The sequence below is a fragment of the Clarias gariepinus genome, chromosome 19, assembly GCF_024256425.1.
Source record: "Clarias gariepinus isolate MV-2021 ecotype Netherlands chromosome 19, CGAR_prim_01v2, whole genome shotgun sequence".
NCBI lineage: Eukaryota > Metazoa > Chordata > Actinopteri > Siluriformes > Clariidae > Clarias > Clarias gariepinus.
This window is the reverse complement of record NC_071118.1, coordinates 29,653,259-29,667,859: the sequence shown is the minus strand read 5'-3', so window position 1 is coordinate 29,667,859 and position 14,601 is coordinate 29,653,259. Positions and strand designations below refer to the sequence as shown.

The following is a 14,601-nucleotide window of genomic DNA, read 5'->3' as shown; positions in this document are numbered from 1 at the left end:
AAAAAAGCAAAATCTTTAAATTAACTCAAAATTTTATAGGGAGCCAGTGCAATGAAGCAAAAACTGGGGCGATGTGATCCCTTTTCTTAGTACCTGTTAAGAATCTGGCTGCCGCATTTTGAATCCTCTGTAACCGAGAGAGTGTAGATTGTGGTAGGCCAACGTACAACGTACGAGTGTTACAGTAATCCAAACAAGAAGAAATTAATGCATGAATTACAATTTCAAGGTCTTTATTGGATAAAAAGTGTTTTACCTTAGCCAATGATCTGAGATAAAAAAAAATACTCTTTACAACTGTATTTATTATTTATTGCTTGTCAAAGTGGAGAAAAGGATCAAGATGGACTCCAAGATTCTTTCCGTAGTCGTGTAGGTTGTTACTTAGAGAACCTAACTGTGTTTTGAGAGAGTTATTAATAGCAGTAGGGCCCAATAGCAACACCCCGGTTTTATTTTCATTAAATTGCAAAGAGTTTTTTGCCATCCAGGTCTTGACTTCACTAAGACATGACAAAAAATGATCAAATGAAAAGTCATTTCCTGACTTGAGTGGAAAAAATAATTATAGGTCATTAGCGTAAAAATGGTAATTAATGTTATGTTTTCGAAGAATTGAACCTAAAGGAAGAATATAAATGGAGAACTAAAGAGGACCAAGAATGGATCCCTGTGGAACACCACACTGGATAGGTGCAACGGGAGAAGTAAAAGATCCAATATTTACAGAAAAAGTTCTTCCCTTTACGTATGAGGCAAACCACTCTAAAGCTAAACCCTGCAACCCGACAACACACTCAAGTCGATTCAGAAGAATATTATGATCAACCGTATCAACAGCAGCACTTAAGTCCAGGAGTATTAAGATAGCAGAAAATCCTGAATCATTGGGCAACAGAATGTCATTTGTGACCTTCAGGTATGCAGACTCAGTACTATGCAGTGCTCTAAAACCAGATTGAAACGGATCTAGAATATTATGTGCATCCAGGTATGAAGTAAACTGTGATAGTACAACTTTTTCCAAAACCATTTAAAATTAACAAATGTTTAGAAATAGGACAATAGTTGCTATGTACTGTGGGGTCAAGATGGGGGCCTTTCAATAAGGGTTAAATAATAGCATGTTTAAAACTTTCAGGAAATGCCCCATTTATTAAAGAGCTGTTTACAATAGCTAAATGAGTGGGACTAATTGTGCCTAAAACCTCTCTAAACAAACAACCTGGCAATACATCAGATTGACAAGATGTGAGTTTCATCTGAGAGATTATTTTGAGCAATTGAGATGAAGACACTGGCTGAAAGTTTATAAAACTATGGTAGAAGGTCTACTGAGCAGAGTCGTCCGGCAGGTGGTAAACATGGAAGAGTGGCATGTGAGCGGGGTGATGTACTGCACCTCAGAGAGTTCAAAGACGTGAATGAAATATTGCCATTTGATGTCTACATTGAACAGCCACGAATTGACTCCACAAGCTCCCACAGCACTTTTGCTTTTACTAAGAGCCAACCCTTGGGATCTTGTCGCCAGATAGGAGAAGGCCTCACATTGAGGCCCCTTTCTGCCAGCCGGGATTTCCACTGCAGTACCAGAGAAGCGCTGGCCATTGTTGGCTGGGAACGTGTTTGACTCCCATCTGTGGCCACACCCAAGCAGCGCTCGGCGGGCCTAACTGGCCTGTCAGCAAAGAAAAAAGTTATTTAAGGGTGCATTCTGCCAGTTGGGCACTGCCCCCAGAAAATGCATCTGTACACCCTCACCAGTTTCCTTCCCTTTTTTTACTTCCTCCCTCCTTATGGGTAAATTTAATTTAAAGGAAATGGGGAAGATGAGGGATCCTTCCCCATTTTCTCTAAAAAAAATGTACCCATTTTCTACAAGACCTAGTGTGTGTGTGTCTGTGGTGCCGCCCATGCGTCAAACCCACTACGCTTGTCAGACACTGAACCATTCCATCAGATATGATGTCTTCAGGGAGACCAAACAGGTGAAACACCTTGCTGAATGACCTCTGCTGTTCCATAAACACGGGCAGCTCTGTTAAAGGAATATGGTGGCATATTTAGAGTTTGGAGAAGCAATTGATGACGTGGAGAACAATATGGCAGAACAGTCATGCTGGAATATACAGTAGGTGCTCTGTGGAGAACTGACAAGAGGTTCAAGACTGAACAAATTATTCATGGGATGATCATCGATTCTAGTCAATGATTAGTCTATTTCCTGTCCCTGCGAATTGACCAGACCAAAAATAGCCATATGGCTAAGATAAGATAAGGAACGTTCTGATAAATCTTTATTAATTCTGAGGAAATTAGCAGCAGCTTAGACAGAAGCACAGACTAAACTATACACAATTACTTACAGGAAGAAAAAAAAATCATTAAAATTAAATAGACCAAGTACACACACCTACACACACTCACACAGGGCGGTAATATGTCTAGATCCAGATGCTCTAGATGCATCCAGCAGCTGTGAGAATAATCATATATACAGTGGCAATTCACTCATTCATGTCCTGCAGGGACTCATTAAAGAGCCTAATGGCTGCAGGTATAAACCACCTCCCAAAACTCCTCAGTGCAGCGAACCTAACTGGTAAAGAAAAGAGTTCAATTTGTACTAAATACAAACTTTGAAAGATACCAGCTGGATTTAACTCGAGGTGCAGAAGCTTCATAAGAGTCTCCGCTGAACTTTGGAATGCATTTTGCAGAGAATGAGGGATGTGAAATTATTAATCACATTGTACTCAGGTGATGAACTACTGTACACGCTCAGTGTGCAGAGCAGGAGAGCTTATAATGACTAAGACTTATTGTAATGTACTTACTGTATATGCACCTCAATTTTAATTAGTTTTTGACTGACAGACTAGAAAATAAAATCTAACTATCAAAGAATCTTTCTACAGTGTGGTTAAACTGATTATTACTTGATTTAAAGGTTTACTGAATCCCATGATAAACACACTACTAAACCTGGTGGAAATCCTTCCAAGAAGAGGTGAAGCTGTAAAGGGCCGACATCATATTAAACCCTATGGATTAGGAATTGGACGTTACTCAAGTTGATATGCATGTGAAGCCAGTACTTTTGGCAATATAGTGTATCTTAAAAATATACTGTGGATGCTAAATAAATAAAATATCTGATTAACATTTTCATGCTTGTCACAAAAAAAATCAGTAATTTTTTCCCCATAAATACAAGTTCCCATGAAAGTGATTTGTTTATTCAAATGAATCCTTGGTGCTCAGGGTGTGGCCTGTAACATTGAAGTTCCTGTTATTGTGAAAGTTTGTTCCAGTTACATTACATGAAGGAGGAGTTTTATCATTTCAGGAGTAACCGTGACTTTCAATACAGAATGTTCTAGAAAATGAAGGCGTGTTTTCTTCCTTGTCAGCAATTTTCGCTCTGCAGGTTTATAAGCCTGATCACATCCTTTATGAGACTCAGTTCAACACTTCACTGGTCAGGATCAGCACCGAGCGGAAGATGGCGAGCAGCAGTGTACCCACAGGCAGCAAGAGGCCCAGAGACCCCTCTGTCCAGGTCGGTCACGTATTATTTACCAAACGTACGATACACTAGTTATTATACTTACAAACACTGAAATATTAAATATTTTATTAAGATTTTGGGTAATAATTACAGTATAAACACTGGATTCAATTCAATTCTATTTTATTTGTATAGCGCTTTTAGCAATTTTCATTGCCGCAAAGCAGCTTTACATAGTCAAAAGAATTATTTAAGTTTGTATGAAATGTGAATTTGTATGAATCAAAATGGTCAGTTTGTCCCTGGTGAGCAAGCCGAGGGCGACAGTGGCAAGGAAAAACTCCCTGAGATTGTAATAGGAAGAAACCTTGAGAGGAACCAGACTCAACAGGGAACCCATCCTCATTTGGGTGAAACAGAAAGAGTAAATGATCTGCATTTATACAGTGTGTAGGGTGGGAGGCAGTTCAGCTATAATAGCTGATGTTAATTGATGTTAATATGGAGTCCAGGTAGTTATTGAAGACCCAGGTAGACTTGTAAGAAGTTCCAGTCATGAACTATCGAACTGTCAAGTCCCCAGAGAAACAGTTGCCAACACCAGTCAAGGCCAGAACCATTTTCTAGGTGGAGAGAATCATTCCCAGACACCAGACGCATCCCAGAGAGACACACGGGGCATCCATGTGACGAGATCTTCAGCCAGAAGCGGGGCACCAGGATGGGTCAGACAGGTCCGGAGGGCAGCGGGAGTCTGGATCACTGGCAGCTCAGGAACGACATGTGTAGCTCGACAGAGAGAGAGAAAGAGTGAAAGGGGGGACAGGAGGAGAGAGGAAAAAGAAAGAGGGGGGGAAAGAGAAGAAGAGAAGAGATAACAGTTAGGTATGGTCACAGTCACACAATGTATAATGTGAATGTATATTAACTGTAGAGTGCAAGCAGAGACTCCGGCAGGACTAACTATGACAGCATAACTAAAAGGGAGAGCCAGAAGGAAACACAAACATGAGGGCTTCCTGACATGTAAAGCAAACAATCCCCTCACCGTCAGCAAACCTGAGTGATCAATGAGAGTGAGGAAGACAGCATCCAAACATACCAGTTCACCATAATACTCTACGTCCATGAGTCCCCCAGATCTGCTCCTTTACCTATGGCAAATCTATTTATAAAAATGCTTGGCTAAATAAATAGGTTTTTAGCCTGGACTTAAACACTGAGACTGTGTCTGAGTCCCGAACACTATTTGGAAGACTATTCCATAACTTTGGGGCTTTATAAGGAAAAGCTCCGCCCCCAGCTGTATTTTTCATAATACGCGGTACTGACAAGCAGCCTGCATCCTTTGATCGAAGTAGGCGTGGCGTATCGTAAGACACTAGCAGTTCACTCAGGTACTGCGGCGCGAGACCATTTAATGCTTTATATGTCAAGAGTAGTATTTTAAAATCAATGCGAAATTTCACAGGGAGCCAATGCAATGTAGATAAGATAGGGGTGATGTGCTCATATCTTCTGGTTCTAGTGAGGACTCTCGCTGCTGCATTCTGGACTAGCTGAAGCTTATTTATGCATCTAGCTGAACAACCAGACAGTAAGGCGTTACAATAGTCCAACCTAGAGGTGATAAAAGCATGAACTAGTTTTTCTGCGTCGTTTGGCGACAATAAATTTCTTATTCTGGCAATATTTCTGAGGTGAAAGAATGCTATCCTGGTAATATTATCTACATGTGCTTCAAATGAAAGGCTGGAATCAATAATCACACCAAGGTCTTTCACTGTTGCATTTGATGGAACAGAAAGGCCATCTAAAGTTACGGTGTGATCTAAAATTTTACTCCTAATGCACTGTGAAAGCAAACGGTGCATGTACAACAATTACAATCCTATTTTATTTATTAAATAATGACTCTTCATACTTTCGATCTATTTATGGTTACATTTAATGTTGTAAAATGTCTGTGAGACGAGTGAGCAGCTATAAACACTAACTCCCTCACCTGCCTCACTTTTTCTATTTTCTTAAGAGTTAATAATCTGTAATTGCAGCTTGTCATGTGACTAAGAAACCGCAAAGTGTAAACATGTACTGTACTGAATATGTGGGAAAAACTTACAGTCACAGCTTTAAACCCTCATCCCACTGCCCATGGGATACCCGTGTTTAAAAAACAAACAAAAAGGGCTTGAATAAAGGAACAAAATAAAATCTTTAATATCAATGTAAGAATCTTGTCCACACAAGGCACTAAAAGGTTTTTAAAAATTATTACTATTTAACTTTTATTTTATTATTTATTATTTTATTAGTTCTATATCAAATAATAATCAGTCTGCTTTTTATACTGGTTGTGTCTGGCATTGTATAATTATTTGACCAAAAAGAGCTGGAATGTGGTTGTGAATTCATGACTGAAATAAAGCTCCTCACATCGTGTACACTTTCACTTTGTAAAGGCAGCGTTTTGAAGGGGAGGTGAACCCACGCGGCGATATGAACAGCTTGATTTCAGTCATAAAGAGTCGAAACGTAAAATCAATAATAAGACCCCAGAAAAACAACAAAACACAAATATATAGTCGCTAAATAAACGCTGCCTTTTTACGAGGTGAAAGTGACGCCGATGTGAGCAGCTTTATTTCTGACATTATATATTTAGATCACAAAAACCATCATATAGTTATCACCTCCATAGTAGTTAGTATTGATCAGTAATGTTTTAATTTTGTAGTTAGGGCTAGAGTCGTTTTCATGTCCTTATGAATTTGTTTAGTTAATTAACGGCTCAATGTTGAGTCGCTACACTTGAAAAATTAACCAAACTGGTAGCGACCGCAACGAATTCAGAGCTGAGTTTAAATCTGGAGACGTTGAGAGAGGTCAGTAGCAAATTCGGCTCAGTGCAAGGGAGGCCTTAACCATGACTGTTACCCAGCACTCACACTGGAGACTCCTTCTACTAATGCTACACAAATATCTCCTTAAAGAAAACGTCTGCACATTCATGTTCCTGTAAACTAGTTGTTTCTACAGAAACGTATTAGAGCGAGCACATTAATATAAACCTGCACTACTGTCAGAGCTGCTGTTATAGAGAATCAGTACAGTACAGTAACTTGACACCTGTACTTTCTGCATAAGCCTAATTCCATAATGTTCGTCTTATTTACATAGCTGATTGAAATAGCTTGCTCTGTCACTAAAAGTAAGTGTTTTGTTTCTTCATCAGGGGTCAAACATCAAGTTTTTAATTAATATACCTGTGAAGGTGGATTCAGTGGATCAGGCACAGAAGAGGTGTGCTTATCTACTCGATAAACTTAGTGAAGGCTTCACAGAAGAGGATATTCAAAGTATGGAGAAGAACGTACAGGTAGCTGTGATTTTTGGCCTGAATGGGAGATACAGCCAACAACTAGCTCAGGATCTGGAGAAGCTCAAGTCGTTCAAACATGATTGTAAACCTGTGAAAATCGAGCATAAAATCATCACGTACACCTGGGGAGAAGGTGGGACAATAGCTCCAAAAGCGACCACGCCACCGTACCGGGACATTCGAGAGCATCTGAAAAATCACCCTGATACAGTACAGCTTGTGAAATGGTTGAGGGGGAGCGATCAGACGTGTCTAGTTTACTTCAGCTTCATTGACAGTGACACATTCAAGTTCAACTCCATCTACAGTGAATACTTACAAATTGTGAGAGACGAGCTGAGGAAAGACTCCATCCCACCCACTGTGATGTCGACCGGTTATGAGTTTACCCATGACAGTGTACATTTCATTGCGAGTTGGCTGGACCGTGAGGTGCGTGTTGCAGTGGCAGAGGTTGAGCCTCTCTTTGTGTACTATCCAGAACCCAACTTCTGTGTTCTAGTGGAAAATGGAATCAACACCATAAAGGAGAGCTTCATCACCCAGGAAAGGAAGGGTGACACGATGGAGTCAGCAGTTCTGATCGCGCAGGTCAAGAACCGTAAAGATTTTAAAGCTGTGTTTCCCCAAAAAAAGCCCATCATCATCATTGCACCTGAGAGATTCAAGCTCAAGGACAAAGAAGGCTTAATAACCGGACAGTCGCATCTGGATGGGATGAATTTGGCAACTGCTGCAAACGCTAATAGGCTTTTCACAATACAACAAGCAGAGATAGGAGTTTTTGGCAAATTCAGAGGGTTCATTATGAAGTTATATAATTGTGAAGATAAAGATTTTGAAAAACTAAGCAAGGATTGGCCCATTGACTTAGAGGAAGAAAAGAGAAAAAAACTAGTCGAAGCCATTAGAGGAGCGAGAGAATACAAAAAGTTTATTTATGAATTTAATGAAAAGCTCCCTAATGAAAGGTTCTAAATGTAATTTCTACCAGCTGTGATTCAGCCCAGAAAATGATTTAATGCCAAGACACCTTTACATCAAATCATTTATATACTGTACAGTATATAGACTTGTGTGACATTTAAATGATGATGGTAATTTTGATTTATTATCTGTATGTAATAACCCAGTTTATTTCCTGCTGAGAATCACACTAACGGTATATAATAACAGGGTACACGGCCTATTTCATGGTCATGGTCTATTTCTGAGATTAAATCAGCTAATGTTAGTCATAAGTACATAAGATTAAATATTCTAATGTCATACATTAATATTCACGTTGTTTTTAATAAATCTATTCCTGTAATCTACACATTGGTTTGGGGGAAGTGGATTGTAGTCCTGGATTCTGAAGCTACTGGTGTTTTAATGACTGAGGTCTAAATATGAAAGATTTCCAGAATGTTCCTAACAGGTTAAAATAATTTCTTTGTTATTACTAAACATGACTGATGTTTTAACATTTTACATTTAAATAAAAATCTGCATGTGACCTGTATGTGTTAAAGCCCTTTTTTCAGTTGACTTGTCTGAGTTTATTTAATTAAAATAAATCATTAAAATTAGAGAAGCTGCTGTTGACTGAAGTCAGACCGGGATGGTTTAACAAACTCCCGCTGAACAAATCACATCTACATCATTACATTTACATTTAACATTTACATTTAACATTATAATTTTAAGTCCCAAACTTCTAATTTTTAGAAATGTAATTATACTTTTAGTAAAAGTGTGAACAAAATATAATAATTGACCCAGCATTTAATAATAAAATATAAAAATATATCAGGTTATCAATTAATAATTAAAAGACTGGTAATGAATAAATAAATAATTATTAATGTGTTTGATGACGTACTTCCTGTACTGTGGCGCTCGCGCCCCTTTATTAAACCTGCATAGAGCGCCATCTGGTGGAGCTCGGCGGAAGCGCAGTGTCGGAAAACCAGCCATTTATTCACGACATGGCGAAAAGCGGAAGAAGATGTTAAATTCTCCTCCCACTTCCGGTCGGTGCTGATGTGAGTGAAGTGAAGGATGCAGGAGAGAGAGGGAGAGGTGGTGCAGCGCACTGTGTTCGTGTTCAATCTGAGCAGCAGTGTGAGGGAGGAGATTCTGTATGAGCTCTTCCTCCAGGTGACACACACACACACACACACACAGGGTGAAGAGTCATGTTCCATTAAACAATTAATAATTAATTGAAGCTCTAATTACAATGATTAAAATATAATTTCAGTGGTTATTGAAGTGTGTGTGTGTGTGTGTGTGTGTGTGTAGAAGGTTGATGTGTGTTAACACCTCACACCACAGAATCCTGCGCTCTGATTGGTCAGAAGGTGTTGATTAGTTCTCTGTAACAGTAGTGCAGGTTTATATTAATGTGTCGCTCTAATGAGTCATCGTTTCCATAGCAACAGCCCTAAAATTATAGACTACAAAACTGATTCAAAATATTAAAGTTTTCTTAAAGTAAGGAGACGTTTCGGACACACACACACGCACACACACGCACACAGCCATACACACACACACACACACACACACACAGCCATACACAACTCACTATTATAAATAATATTGTAAAGTGCAATAAAACATTTAAACTGTAAATTTCTTGATAATAAATAATAAAATCATAGATAATTATTAAATAAACTACAGACTGGATTTAGTCGTTGTGTTCTCAGGCAGGACCGGTGCAGAAAGTCGTTATTCCCAAAGATCGAGACGGAAATCAGAAATCCTACGGCTTTGTTCACTACAAGCACGCCGAGGCGGTTCCCTACGCCATGGCGCTGTTGGACGGGATCTGGCTGTACGGCTGTCCCATCACACTCAGGCCTCATTACGGTGAGGGACTCACTTTACTGATCTAACTTTAGGATGTAGTTTATTTTACTTCAGAATGAAGCTCTTATATATTTTTTTTTGCCCTCCAGAGTGTAGAACCTTGCAGAACCACAGTCAGGCTTTATTAGCGCCCCCTACTGGTGATGTGTAGATTAGTGTAGAGTTTCTGAGCGAGTCTTTAATCAGAACCTGTTGGTGTTAAAACCTTCTCATTCACTCCACAGTTTGTTAGTTTGTTTACAGTAACACTCATTTTTGAAATTACACACACATGGAAATTTCATTTAATTGCACTGATTTATTTAATTGCATGTTTCCTCCCCACGTGATCAGTGTTTGGGTGAATCGATTCAGAGATGAACAAACGATTCATTCGTGTGAACAGGACAAAAACATAAAGATCAAAAGATTCTCAGAGTCAATAGATGTGGTTCCTAAATTTCAGAACACGTGATTCTCACTTACGCTTATTTGCTGATTGTCAGTTAGCCACGCCCACTACAGCAAATAGAGGAAAAACTAAATGACTCATACTGATTCACTCACCTTAGTGATTCTTACTTATAGATTAAATCGTTTATGAAGGAGTCACGATCACAAACACATCGACCAGAAAGTATCTCCTGGTTATATGAACATGCAGATCGTTTAACATTTTATTGCGGTGTGTGATGATGTCATGAGATCTTTATACGATAATAAAAGTTTACACTGTGTTTCCCTGCAGTGTTTATAAACCTGACATCTTAGTGATGGATTATCTTTTCTCCTGGTTATTTTTCAGCACAAACACTGACAGCTCAGGACGATTACAGCTGGAGAGATGCGGTAAAGCAAACACACTCACTCACTCACACACACACACACACACACACACACACACACACACACACACACACACTTGAGCTTTTATATTCACCCTAAACCTTCCTGGTGTTTTCTAAATTCTGAATAAGTCTTTTCCATATAAGGCAATAACAGGAAGTGATGTCACAGAGTAACCCCTGTTTATGCTTGCATGAGTTTATTCAATTCAATTCAATTTTATTTGTATAGCGCTTTTAAGAATTGGCATTGTCCCAAAGATTATGATGCTAATGCTAACGTAGCTAACAGTTAATGGAAGCCTATGGTCATCAGTTTAGCACTGAGCAAACCGCTAAGCTACAGTAAGTTATAAAATAAGCAAAATCTGTTTCAGGTGTCTGGTTTAGCCCTTGGTCCCTTCTTCCCGATTGTGAGCCCTACTGAGGGTCCCTACTTCCCTCCTATAATGACATGGGCATGGCCAAACAGATGTGTTTCATGGCTGTCGTGTTCAGAAGGCCTGACCCGGGCCTCAGACTGCAGCAACGCGGACGAGACGGGCGCAGAGCGAAACACAGACACAGAGAATCATCATAAAGGCAGAAGAAGCCGCGAGAGGAGAAACAAGCAGAAGAAAAAATACAGAAGTTAATAAGAAGGTTTATGTTACTGCGTTTAAAACTCTTGTCTGTTAGGATAATCACTCTGTTAACCATGGTCAAAGTGTGTGTGTGTGAGTGTGTTTCTCTGTGTTTCAAGATTATCAGGACAATTAGTTTATAAGAGTAATAATAATAATAATAATAATAATAATAAAGATTAGAGGAACAGACTCCTGGCTTTGGTTTAGTAAAAAGAGTTCACACTCATCCTTCATGTTAATCCTGGACTAAAAATATTACCAGAGACGTTTGTGCTATATTGTGTATTTTTGCACATTCCTTATTTACAGTTTGATCGATTTGTTATTGGCCTTATCATTTACTGTTTATTTAATGTATTAGTTTCATTTTTATTTTCATATCTATATCAGTAGATCATGTGCACAACTTTACACTTCTAAAATTAAACACACTGAGAAACCTAAAGAGCTCTGGTTATAGGAGACTCTATACTGAGGCACGTGAAATGAGCTGGACTTTTAGGGGCGCCAGCGGCAGTGGTTAGGTGTATCCCGGGAGCCAGAGCAGGTAATCTTAGGGCTCTAGGACAGCGTAGGTTCTCTAAGAGAGTGGAACATGCTGGAGCTAATGATAATAATATATGCCTTCGTCAGTCAGAGGTTAGCAACAATCATTTTTCAGAGGTGTTTAAATTAGCGAAGGCGATGTCCAATAAAGTAGTATGCTCTGGTCCTGAGACGGTGTCTGTTCCCCGAGCTAAGCAAAAATGTAGAAAGACTCAGAAAGTCTGTTTTAGTAATTTAATTACTAAAAATGACTAAAATTAAAAAATTCAAACCACTCCGAATACACAGCCGGCACCTCTAAAGCTAGGACTGTTAAATATTAGATCTCTCGCATCTAAAACAGTTATTGTTAATGAAATTATCACAAATCAGGAGTTTAATATATTATGTTTAATAGAGAACTAGTATGTAGCCTTAAATGAAGCTAGTCCTCATTGATACAGCTACATACACCAGCCTCGGCTAACTGGTAGAGGAGGAGGCGTCCATCATATGATTGTCTCCTCAGAGGGACAGCTGAAAAAATGGCACAAGATTTTGAGATTGTCAAAGCAGCTGCAGACAAATTTGTCCATTTGGCCAGTAGGAAGACTCTGGAGCGGGATGCAGAAACAGACCTGGAACATTAGGACACACAGGATTTACCATCGTAGAGTCTGCGGTAGAACTGCCTCCATCCTAAAGGACCCCACCCATCCCGGGCACAGACTGTTGTCACCACTTCCCTCAGGCCGGAGGTGCAGAAGTGTGAGATGCAGGACATCCAGGCTAAAGAACTTATTCTTTCCCACTGCCATCAGACTGCCATATGTTCAGTGATACTTTAAATAAATGCTATGTGCACGTTAATGAGCCAATGTCTTATGGGGGTGTGTGGTGGGCTGCTATGGGCCAGGAAGTCCAGGGCCCTTTTTGGACCCAGTCCACCCCTGAATAATAATGTGGGATTTGTTAATGGAGAGGTGTTTATGTAAATTTGTACTAAAGTGTTCAGTGATTAAGGACAGCTCTGGTGTTGTAGGTAACGAAGCTCAAGCAGGAAGCAGCAACTCGTCGTTCAGTGGAACTCTGACCATCTCAGAAGGAGCGAGTTTTACTGAGGTTTAAAGCTCTGGCCTTTGGATAGCAAGTATAATTGTTTCCGGAAGTGTGCTTGTATATCAACACACCCTTATATCAAAGCAAATTACCCTCATAAGAAATAATGGAAACTGATGATTCATTTCATAACCCAAATATATTCATATAGGAATAATTAATACAAAATGTAAAGTAAAAAAAAAAAAATTAACCTGCATTTTACCTTTGAAAAGAGTTATGACTGGTGTAAGATGAGAAAGGAGCGAAGGAGGGGGCTGTGTAGGACGCCTTTCACACACACACACACACACACACACACTAATGACATTTGCTTTTGAAATATGACGTTGCATTGTCACTTTTCACTTGGACACAAAATTTTAAAAATGCCTTACGCACACACATACAGTGGTTACTCAATCGGAATGTAGGTCCTACCGTCGCGGCGCTCGGCGGTACCGTTTGGCTTTGTGCGTTTGCTGGCTTTTACCGCTGAGTGGCGCTATATAACTACAGACTGACGCCTCATGCCTTAGTTCATTCTCTGCTGGATTAATGAGACACGGAGTTTTAGAACTGCACGTAGTAGCGGATAAAATCAAGTAAAACATTGTAGTTAAAAAAATTATAATCACAGAACTAAAATGACAGTACAAATGTAGAATTCAAATTAAATTAAATCTTATTAGGATCAAATTTAAACAAAATAAATGTTAATACAGTGAGCCTTTGGATTTTATCACGTGTAATTAGAAAAGACGCGTGTAGGGTTTTGTGTCGTCTTATATCTCGTGTTCTTTAAATTTGTTAGTAGATTTATTAACTAAAATAAATGACCATAAAATTATAACATTGTCAGGACGTTCTACTGCGTCAGCTGATGTTGGTCATTCAGCCCCGCTTGTGTTTTTGCGTTATTATAAGAATGAAATGCAGTAGACTGTTATGATCTGTAACGGGTTCGACCCATGTTGCACGGGCGGCACCATAAAGCACGGACAGAGGCGAGGTCTTAAAAGGGTAATTTATTTAGGTAAAATGGAGAAGGAAAGTGTTGAAGGAGGGAGAATGGAAAGAAAGGGATAAAGATTGTGCATGTGCAGTTCCGGGGGCTGTGCCACACTGGCATGCGGGCACACAGCTGACAATAAGTGTTGGTGCGCGGAGTGGCAGAACTGAGCACGCGGAGGCAGCGCTTCTCCCGCTGTCGATGGCCGGCGCGAGTCCTCGCTGACGTAAAAAAAACTTAACACAAACGTCCTCGCAGCCTTTTCCTCTTCGGCAGCGGGGCTGCGAGGGCGGGCACGGTGCGGGAGTGAAGATGCCGCGGGAGCTCGCGCAGCTCTTTCTCGCGCTGTCCTCAGCGCGGAGATCAAAGGGCGGAATTCTAGTGTCCTTGTTTAAAGTCCCTGGGGCGCGTCACATCGCCCCACTGACATGCTTCTTTCATATTCTCCATCACATCACGTATTTCCCAGACCTCGGACAAAACTCCGCGCCTTGCTTTTATAATGCGGAGCAAGCCCGAGATCATATTAACGTTAATTATCGCCAGCCGGCACAAATAGGCGGCTCCGTCCCCTTTGCTGCCTATTCAGGGAGCCTACGGAGTGAGCGAACAGCGATAGTAGATTTGGGCGCACGCCTATCACAGACGCAAGCCGTGGCAGATCATCATAATTGTCTTTAACTTGTATTTCATAAGGTTTTCCGAGCGGTGGTACAGCGCAACGGGGGTCATTATTTACTATTAAACATTAAACGAATTTA

The 14,601-nt window shown here is 40.0% G+C and overlaps 2 protein-coding genes across 2 annotated transcripts; both read left to right on the top strand.

Moving 5' to 3' along the window:
- Window positions 1-3,427: 3,427 nt before the first annotated feature.
- LOC128507668 (uncharacterized) lies at window positions 3,428-8,381 on the top strand. Its single transcript, XM_053478724.1, has 2 exons — window positions 3,428-3,565; window positions 6,750-8,381. The coding sequence occupies exons 1-2, from the start codon at window positions 3,509-3,511 to the stop codon at window positions 7,872-7,874; spliced, it is 1,182 nt and encodes a 393-aa protein (XP_053334699.1). The 5' UTR covers window positions 3,428-3,508; the 3' UTR covers window positions 7,875-8,381.
- A 503-nt stretch (window positions 8,382-8,884) lies between these two features.
- Window positions 8,885-11,580, top strand: rbm11 (RNA binding motif protein 11). Its single transcript, XM_053479211.1, has 4 exons — window positions 8,885-9,038; window positions 9,593-9,755; window positions 10,540-10,583; window positions 10,957-11,580. Exons 1-4 carry the CDS (start codon window positions 8,940-8,942, stop codon window positions 11,212-11,214), a joined length of 564 nt encoding a protein of 187 aa, XP_053335186.1. The 5' UTR covers window positions 8,885-8,939; the 3' UTR covers window positions 11,215-11,580.
- The last annotated feature ends 3,021 nt before the right edge of the window (window positions 11,581-14,601 follow it).